Source organism: Medicago truncatula, chromosome 6, assembly GCF_003473485.1.
Source record: "Medicago truncatula cultivar Jemalong A17 chromosome 6, MtrunA17r5.0-ANR, whole genome shotgun sequence".
Taxonomy (NCBI): Eukaryota; Viridiplantae; Streptophyta; class Magnoliopsida; order Fabales; family Fabaceae; genus Medicago; species Medicago truncatula.
Window position 1 is genome coordinate 37,305,704 of NC_053047.1, and position 10,182 is coordinate 37,315,885.

General features: G+C 30.6%; 1 protein-coding gene across 1 annotated transcript; it reads left to right on the forward strand.

The window, feature by feature from the left end:
• Nucleotides 1–3,393: 3,393 nt before the first annotated feature.
• On the forward strand, nucleotides 3,394–9,834 carry LOC25496745 (translation initiation factor IF-2). Its single transcript, XM_013597445.3, has 4 exons — nucleotides 3,394–3,597; nucleotides 3,675–4,739; nucleotides 8,912–8,989; nucleotides 9,090–9,834. The coding sequence occupies exons 1-4, from the start codon at nucleotides 3,457–3,459 to the stop codon at nucleotides 9,465–9,467; spliced, it is 1,662 nt and encodes a 553-aa protein (XP_013452899.1). The 5' UTR covers nucleotides 3,394–3,456; the 3' UTR covers nucleotides 9,468–9,834.
• Nucleotides 9,835–10,182: the final 348 nt, after the last annotated feature.

Sequence of the window (10,182 nt, forward strand, 5' to 3'; positions counted from 1 at the left end):
AATAAATAGTTGAACACATTTTTTGTAGTTTTGCACCTTTGTGTGTGGTCCACATTGGATAGATAGCGTATGCAAGCAGTAAATGACTAAACAAGGAGAGTTCCAATTCCAAATCAAATTATTTCAATTTTGATTTTCCCAATTTGCCTCTTGTTTTTCAAAAGGGCGGGAGTATTTGATTTCATATGAAATTTGAATTATAGTTTTGGCGAACTAAAATAATTTCAAACCTTATCCAATCCAATGGATGATGTTGTGGTTTTTTTTGTCACATTACGTTACCCTTTCATTAATTCTCTTGGACTTTCCCACTTATTTCACTTTTGATCCTAAATAATTTTCCAATTTATAGTGTCTCAATTAATTAACACAAGCCCACCGTTTTTCTCTTTTTAACCTATGAATGAAATCAATAAAGTTGATATATTAGCAAGTCAAATCTTTTAAAATGATGTAATTAGTACTCCCTCCGTCCCTTAATAAATGACCTAGTTGACAATATGCATTATTGACTTGATATACTTTGACCATATTTTTCTACTAATTCACAAAGATAAATAATATCATGTAAGATGTTGTTGGATTCGTCTCGATGAGTATTTTTAAAATATTAAATTTTTATAATTTTTTTTAGTAGAGAATTGAAGATATCAAAGATAAAACATATGCATTGGTATGTGTGTCAGAGTCAACTAGGTAGGGACGGAGGGAGTAGTATAAATCAATAACATAAAATTTTTGTTAACCGATTTTTAAAGAAAGTAAGTATTTTTTTTTTTTGAAAAAAAGAAAGTAATTATGATAATTAGTAGTTTAACAAAAAGTAAATAATACAGTTTAGATAAAAATTGTTTTTATTCTAACTAAAACTATTATACACATATATTTAATTAAACGACGTCATATTGTCACTCCTTAAATATTTTTTGAGGGATAGTTTTTAAAAATTAAGAATCAAAAACATTATATATAATATGTAATTTATTATGTTTTTTAATAAGAAAGACCAAACGAGTGGTTAGTTTATCGAATATCGTTTAGATGAAATGTCACTTGTCTCTCCTAATTTAAATGATATCACAGGTTCAATCCATGCAGTCTTGGTCATACAGCAACGTTAAAACTCTTTAGGAGAGTTTGCCGCTCATTTGAGTCCCACAAAACTCGAGAGATTAATCTCTGTAATTGCGCGTGCGGAAGATACTCGATTTACACAAAAATTTGAACTACATTCACCTAAAATTTGTCGTATGTTTATCGAAGTAAATCTTGTAATTTTCTTTGGTATAACAAATCTTGTGATTTTAGTCAAATAATTGATGTCTCAATTATATTTTGACAAGCAATGTCTCATTTTATGTAGAGATCACTAAAACCATTACGTTAACCCTTGACAAAAAAAAAAACATTAGGTTCACCTAAAATAATGTTAGATATATTCTGATAAGAATACATGGATTTTGATAAAAACAGGAGGAACAAAGGAGAGAAGGGAAAAAACAAGGGGTAGAAATGCAAAACCGAAAATGGCAAATCTAAGACAGAGTAAACAAATCCAACAGAAGTAAAAACATTAGTTAGAGGTAAACAGGGAAAATGACAGCTATAGAGGGTCCACGTCACTGATCCTAGTGACTAGTGTTGTAATGAACGGTGAAGATGATATCAATTGCCAACCTCATCTATTATCATCACCGTCAATTCGTCATCATGTCATGCGTTTCATTGCTTCACTTTTAAAAGGGAAAAAAATACATTAGAAGTACTGTCAATTTAATTAATCTTGACGTAATTTTTTTTACAAAATTTTGACATATTTAAGAAGGAATTAATTATGTTTTTGGTCCCTATAAATATATAAATTTTTTACTTTAGTCATTCTAAATTTTTCTTTCAACTTTTTGTTCATATAAGATTTTCAATCACTACCTTTGATCTCTATTTTTAAGTTAAATTTTGTATTTTTTAATAAAATTGTGTAGAATATTGTAAAAAATCTTTTTTTAATAAAATATAAATTAAATATGAATTTTTAACCGTAAAAAATATAAAAAATTATGTTTTGTTGAAGAATTCTATTTTTTTTTTGAGAGATTCTTGTAATATTATGAATTTTTCAACAAAATTTTATTCAAAAATATGAATTCTAAATATGAGTTTAATTTAAAAGAGGAACCAAAAGTGAAGATGAAGAATTTATGGAAACTAAAAGTTGAAGAATTTTTTTGGAGGGACTAAAATGAAAAATTAACATAGTTATAAGGACAAAAAACATATTTAACCCTTTAAAAAAAGAAGTTATTTTATGGGAAATGTTAACGAGTTTATTCATAGATTCTTTCAAAAAAATTTTTTATTGTGTTTTTTGAAATATTTAAATTATTATTTTGATAAAATCCAAAAAAGTATATTTTAAAGTCAAATATGTTTGGACTCCCTATAAAAGTCACAATTTTCCAATCAGTTTACATAAATGTTTGTCAAAATTTAGCTCGTATTTTGATTTTAAAGGAACTAAATGCACCGACTAAAATAAGTCAATATTTGTTTTTTTTGTAAAAATACAAAAAGAAAAAGTAAGAATGAATAAATTATGGGAAATGCTAATGAGTGTTGTAAGAACACTCTTTAAGGACTTTAAATAGTAAATTTTTATGGAAAATTGAACATTCAATACATCAAAAATTGAAATTATACTTTTTTAAAGAATAATTTCTTAATTGAGAAACCTTAAAGAGTACTGTTAAGACACTCGTTAGCAAAACCTATAAATTATATATTTGAACAGAAATAAAAAAATCATATTTATAAATGATTAAAACACATCTAACTCAGTTTAAAAAATAAAAAACTCCAACTGAATATTTTATTTTTGCATTAACTAAAATTTTCATCTTTAAAAATTTAGCAAATTTTATTTTGACCAATAAATTAAAATGGGATGCTTTACCCTCCCAATTTATTTATTTTATTTTTTGTCCATTAATTTTCATATAAAAGTCAACATCTATGACCCTTCCATGTTGAAGATGTATCCAATTTTTTTTTTATAAATAAAATGTATCGAAATTATTATTTTTCACCTCTAAGAATAAGAGACTAATAGAAAAATGTAATTTTAATTCAACCTTATCCTAAAAAAAATAGACTAAAATCCTAGGAATAAGGCTAAAATCCTTCAAAAAGCGTTACTTGATTAATTACTTTGTTTGTTGTCTCATCTCATTTGAAATTTAGATTCCAATTTCCAATTTCCACCACACACCTCACACTTATTTCACATTTCCACCTAACCCTTCTATCATCTATCTCTTCATCATATCATATTATATTATAAAAAAACATTTTCACACTCTCTCTCTCTCTAAATACCCTAATATCATCTTTATTCACAATTATTCATTTCATTTCCCATTTTTCGAATATTACTCTCTCTCTCTCTCTCTCTCTCTCCTCATGGACCCATCCTCGATCTCTTCACCAGCTCCGCCTCCTAACACCGTCCCCTTCGCCGTCGAACCCAACAACCACCCTCTTCCACCACCACCACAACAACTTCCTGCTCCTTCTTCATTCAACCACCCACCTTATGCTGAGGTAATCCTCTCTCTCTCTCTCTCTCTAAACCCTCTTTATTTCTCTCTCTAACTTCCTCTTTGTTTTGTTTGTTGCAGATGATATACACAGCAATTGAAGCATTGAAGGAGAAAGATGGTTCAAGCAAAAGAGCAATATCAAAATACATAGAGCATGTTTACAGAGACCAGCTTCCAAATTCAGAATCTCATCAAAATTTGTTAACTCATCACTTGAAGCGTTTGAAATCTGAAGGTTTACTTCAAATGATCAAAAATTCTTACATAATCCCTAGATCCACTTCATTACCTCCTCCTCCCACCACCGCTTCACCTTCTTCCAGACCTCGTGGTAGGCCCAGAAAAGTCCAAACCCCTGTAGCCCAGACCCAAGCCCAAGATAACAATAACAACTTTGTTGTTAATAATAATCCATTTCCTGTTGCTGCTGTTACTAGTAATAATAACAGCAGCAGCAACCCGGCTGCGGCTCATATACAGACACAGGCTCAGCAGAATGCTTCTGCTGAGCCTGTTTGGGCCGCACTTGGGCTTAATGATGAGCCTGTTGCTATTCAGCCTAGTACTGTTTTTGAAGAAAGTAAAAGAGGACGGGGCCGTCCTAAAAAGGGGACGAGCTTGAGTTCTCCAGGCTCGACCCCAATTCAAGGTGGTTCGGGTCCGGTTTCACTATCAACAACACCATCTCGAGGGAGAGGACGTCCGCCTGGTTCGAAAGCTAAATCCAAGAGAAGACCAGGACGTCCTCCGAAGATTCAGCCGGAGACTCTAGTTTCTGGGGCTACTGTTGGTGTTGTTTTGGGTGGTTCGAAGAGAAGACCAGGGCGTCCACCGAAGAATCAACAGCAGAATCCAACTGTGATCCCGTTTGCTGCGCCTGTGCAGGAAGGGACAGTGCAGGCTGGAGTGGAAGGGGTAGCTGTTTTGACTCCGAGATCTAGAGGAAGGCCAAGAAAGAATGTGAATGCTGTTGCTGCTGTGCCTGTTGCTGCGGTTGCTGCTACTGGTAGAGGCAGAGGACGTGGAAGAGGCCGCGGCGGTGTTGCTGGAAGAGGACGTGGTGGTGGTCGTGGAAGAGGACGCCCTAGACTTAATCTGCTGGCTCAATCTTTTGGGAAAAGGCCCGTGGGTCGACCTAAGAAGGTGATTTTTTTTAATCCTTTTGATTGTTCTAGTGAAATTGATAATTTTGTTGTAATTTCTATGTTTTTCTTGATTTTTAGATGAATTAGTGGTTTTGGATATGCAAGATTTACGGAAATAATTTTTGTAGTTAATTTTTTCGATCAAATCGATAATATTGTATGATATTATGTGTTTTTCTTGATTTGTTGTTGAATTAGTGGTTTTAGATATGCAGGATTTATGAAACTGTTTTTTGTAGTCAAAAGTTTATGTTTTTTAATTTTTCTGTTGAAATTGATAATTTTGTGGTAATGCTATGTGTTTTTCTTGATTTGTAGTTGAATTAACAGTTTTAGATATGCAGGATTTATGAAATTATGTTTTGTAGTCAAAAGTTTATGTTTTTTAATTTTTCTGTTGAAATTGATAATTTTGTTGTGATGCTATGTGTTTTTCTTGATTTGTAGTTGAATTAGTGGTTTTAGATATGCAGGATTTATGAAATTACGTTTTGTAGTCAAAAGTTTATGTTTTTTGATTTTTCTGTTGAAATTGATAATTTTGTCGCGACGCCATGCGTTTTTCTTGACTTGTAGTTGAATTAGCGGTTTTTGATATGCAAGCTTTATGAAATTATGTTTTGTAGTCAAAAGTTTATGTTTTTTGATTTTTGTAATTGATAATTTTGTCGTGATGCCATGCGTTTTTCTTGACTTGTCATTGAATTAGCGGTTTTCGATATGCAAGATTTATGAAATTATGTTTTGTAGTCAAAAGTTTATGTATTTTGATTTTTGAAATTGATAATTTTGTCGTGACGCCATGCGTTTTTCTTGACTTGTCGTTGAATTAGCGGTTTTCAATATGCAAGATTTATGAAATTATGTTTTGTAGTCAAAAGTTTATGTATTTTGATTTTTGAAATTGATAATTTTGTCGTGACACCATGCGTTTTTCTTGACTTGTAGTTGAACTAGCGGTTTTCGATATGCAAGATTTATGAAATTGTTTTTTTGTAGTTAAAATTTTGTTTTTGATAATTTTGTTATAAATATAAATATTTTTTCTTTCTCTGGTTTTGAAGTTTTAAGAATGCTTTTGGATGTGCTAGACCTATGAAATTAAGTTTTGTAGTTTTTGTTTTTCATTTTTTTGATTATTGTGTTTAAATTGATAATTTTGCTATAATACTCAGTTTTTCCTGGTTTTTGAAGTATAATGAATGGTTTTGGATGTGCACATTTTATGAAATTATTGTTATTTGTGGATAAAAGTTTTGTTTTTTAATTTTTCTCTTGAAATCGATAATTTGTTACAATATTTAGTGTTTTTCTTGTTTTGAAGTTTAATGAATGGTTTTGAATGTGCAAGATTTATGAATTTTTATTTTTGGCAGTTAAATGTTTGTTTTTTAATTTTTCTGTTTTTTTTTTTTTTGAGAGAAATTTTTCTGTTGAAATTGATAATTTTGCTGCAATGTTATGTTTTTTTTTTCTTGTTCAAAGTTTTTTTCTATTTTGAATTTGGATTGTCCTAAATCTTTGCTGGATTGATTGTGTTAGTAGGATTTATTTATTTCCATGTTTGTATCCTCTTACATTTATGAAGATTTTTCCTTTTTTGGGGTAGATTAACTAGAACTGAATATGGTAATGTCAGGTTTTTGTTAGGAATATCTATGCATTATTTCAGGAAAAGTAAAAGAAAGAAAGAAATTAATATATGCATAGTTGCCATATATATATTGAATTACATTCCAAGATGTATTTGGATGTGATTAACTTTGAAGTGTAATATTTTTGTGAATAAAACACTTTGAAATGTGATTTATCTAATAACCGTTTATTTTATTTGTGTTTGTTTATGTAGTATATAGGTTAATTAAGTTAACTCCTTTTTACAATTTTTACTGCCCAATGTCATCATCTGTGGTTATATAAATAAAACGTTTTAGCTTAAAGAACCTAAGTTCTTTCACTTTGATTTGATTTTTTTATGAACTTTTATTTTGGTGGTGATAATAATAAGTTACTAATCGAGTGATTTGCAAGTGGAAAACTGAGGTTTTTTCACTTTGTAGAACTATTTTGAGATGCAGCAATTTAACATGCATAGATGGATTATGTACTTTAAAGAAAGGTTTTTTTATTTTTTATCATATTGTTGTAATTGTGTTTTTAAAAGCTGTGAATTTTAATCTTCAAATTAAAAGTTTACTTCGTAGGACTGTTGTGACTTGCAGAATTAACATGAGTAGATTTTGCAATCTGAAAATGGATTTTTTACTCAAAAAAACAGTCGACTTTTCTGGATTATGTACAATGCGTACAAGTTGTAATTGAAAATATTTTTATGATTTTAAAATTTGATCCTATATAAAATGCGTACAAGTTGTATTTGAAAATATTTGTATGATTTTAAAACTTGTTCCTAAAATACCATATCAAGTTTTTATGTCTGATTGTTTTAAGGTGAATATTGGATTATACAAAACATGAACAGGTTGTATTTGAAAATATTTGTATGATTTTAAATTTGTTCCTAAAGATACTATATCAAGTTTTTATGTCTGATTGTTTTAAGGTGAATATTGGGATTATACAAAATACAAACAGGTTGTATTTGAAAATATTTGTATGATTTTAAATTTGTTGCTAAGATACTATATCAAGTTATTATGTGTGACTGTTTTAAGGTGAATGTCATCAATTTGCTATTGTTAGCTTTGATAGTTCTATACAAAAATAAGTTTTTTTCTTGGGGTAATTTTTAATTTGAAGGTGAATAAGTGATAATAACGTTAATAATTGAAAGTATTTTGTTGTAATATTGAGTTTTATGCTTTTAAACTGCAAGTTGACTCTCTAGGATTAATATGTCATGTTGACTTTACCATGAGTGAAATATACAGACTTATAATTGAACTTTTTGGACTGGACTGGACTATAGAAAAATATGTACGATTTTAATGTCTGAGTTTCTGTATGTTTAATGTTGTTTTTGTCCTCAAGTTGTTTGAATTGCTCTTGGATTGTTAAATGTCCTCTTATTTTTGCTTTCTAAATTTCTATTTATTATTTTTATTTGCAACCCACATATTTTTTTGCATCGTTTTTAGTGAGTGATGAACAACTTCTGATACTACAATATTTGTATAAACTGATCTTTGTGTTTTATACAATATTTGCAAATTCTATATCATATTTTTTGTGCGGTTTAAATTTGTATTTGTTCCCTGGACTTCTAGTGAAATTATTACTTTGTTGTTTAAAGTTGAAGTTTTTGAAATACTTCATTGTTGTTTGATGTCTTACTTTCTGTTTTGCCTTCTAAGTTTACAAGAAATTTTATTGTTTTCAGTCTATCATATCATTTTTGTGGGATAGTAGTACACAATCCGTATAAAAGGAAGTCTGCAAATATATAGGGGAAAAACATGTAGATTTCCTATATATATATATATATTTTTTTTTTAATGATTTAAAAATATTTGGTTCCCCAAGATGATAAAGTAACTTTTGTGTTGTGTTGTTAAATAGTGGCGCTATAGTGCTACTATTGCTAGCAAAACTTGAATGAATATTTAAAATAACTTTTCTGTTGTGTTGTTAAATAGCTGCGATACACAATATTGTACGAAACATTTTGAAATACTAGTGGCTATAGCATTGTTGCGTAGCGGAATTTGAGTGAACCGCTATTTTCCATTATCCACAATTGACAACATTGCTTTTGCGTCTGAATTATATTGTCTGAACTACTTTATTAATTTTGACTTTGTTTTATATCGGCCTTGTTACATTCATTTTCACTGTATTCCCTATATGATTTATGATTATTATTAGTTAACCCTTATTGTATAATTGTTTTTGAATTTCAACAGTCGCTTAATTTTCCATTGTAAGTTTATCACTATTACACATTTTTATCTTTTTTAGCAGAGATGCTGTGAATTATGGGCTCCAAATTGAAAATGACTGTCATGTAGTGTGTTTGAGTGAGCATTTATCTAACATGATTTTTGAAAGCACAAGTTTTTGTGAAATTGTTTTAGTTAAAATTGAGTTTGAAGTGAAATGACTTGTGCTTAAAATCTTAACTGAACTTAACACATGCTTTAATCTCTATCTTCCTAAGCATTTATAAACCGTTCTTATTTGCATATTTTATTGCTCATATTGATTGGACAGAGAACAACTCCTGCTACTGCTAGTGCTCCGGAAAATGCTGCTAAAGAAGACGATCTCAAGAGGAAACTTGAACACTTTGTAAGCTGAAATAAATAGTCTTTGGTTTCAATTATCAATTATTTCTTTTTATTATATTTTCTGAGCTATCTTATTTAATCCACTGTACATTTATTTGCAGCAAGGAAAAGTTAAGGAATCTCTTGCCGCACTTAGGCCTCATTTTAACCATGAAAGTCCGGTCACTGCAATTGCGGCAATTCAAGAGTTGGAAATACTAGTAGCCATGGATCTTAGTGAACCACTAAAGGATGAAACACTTCCACAGCAACAGAACCTGTCGGCACAAGATCAGCCGCAGCAGCAGCAGCTTCCACAACCACCACCACCGCAACAACAACTTCCACCACCACAAATTGTGGCACACCCACAGGTATTTCCACCACATTATCCATTGTTGTCACAAGAGTACCATTACCAGCAACAGCAGCCGCAGTTGTACCAGCAACCACACCTCTACCAGCCACCACCGCCACAGCAGAACCAGTTTCATCCTTAGGAATCAGCATCAGCTAGGAGGAATTACATGGTCCGTTGTCAATTGGTTGTGAAGCTAGGAAGATTTAATTATGGTCTTCAATTTGATTATGAACAACTTTGTACAAGTGTGTTTTAACATAAGACACATGATGAGGTGACAGATTTGTAAAGCGAGTAGGCGGTAGCAGATCTGAATTTTCTGTGAAAATGACTGTTCAGTTTTAGTTTGTTGTTGTTGTTGTGTTGCACCGTTTTTAGATTGACCCCTTAAGTGATTTTTAGATTTTTAGAGTACTGATGATGATTCTGTTATTCAAGATATATTTGTTTGACTATGACAGCTTAAGTTTAGTCCATTATTGTCCATGCTGTTTGGCCTCTTTTAATCTGTTATTCTCTCTGCTGTTTCTTGTTTGGCTTGTGCAGCCTGATATGCTGTGTCTCTCACTTTCTGCCTCCTTGTTTGAATTTTGTGGTTGTTTTTATATGGTTGATTGATGCTTAAGGTATCAGAATGAGATTTATAGATTTGTTTTCAGTTTCAAACTTTGTGGTTCTTGCTATTGAAGTTTGATGAAACAGTGGATGCCAAAGTAAAAACATCCAAATAATTGATAGTTGCAATAGTAGCAAAATGGCTCCATTTTTTATACAAAAAGAAGGCTCCATTTTTTGTTGAGTTTTTAATTTGTGTGTCCTTGTTTGTTTGAATTCTCTTCTGATTTTGTGGTTGT

Excerpts from the sequence above, each read along its gene's own strand:
- LOC25496745 (XM_013597445.3), top strand. The coding sequence starts at position 3,457 with ATGGACCCATCCTCGATCTCTTCACCAGCTCCGCCTCCTAACACCGTC. Across the intron at positions 3,598-3,674 it reads ACCACCCACCTTATGCTGAG|ATGATATACACAGCAATTGA; the intron begins GTAATCCTCTCT and ends TGTTTGTTGCAG. Across the intron at positions 8,990-9,089 it reads AGAGGAAACTTGAACACTTT|CAAGGAAAAGTTAAGGAATC; the intron begins GTAAGCTGAAAT and ends ATTTATTTGCAG.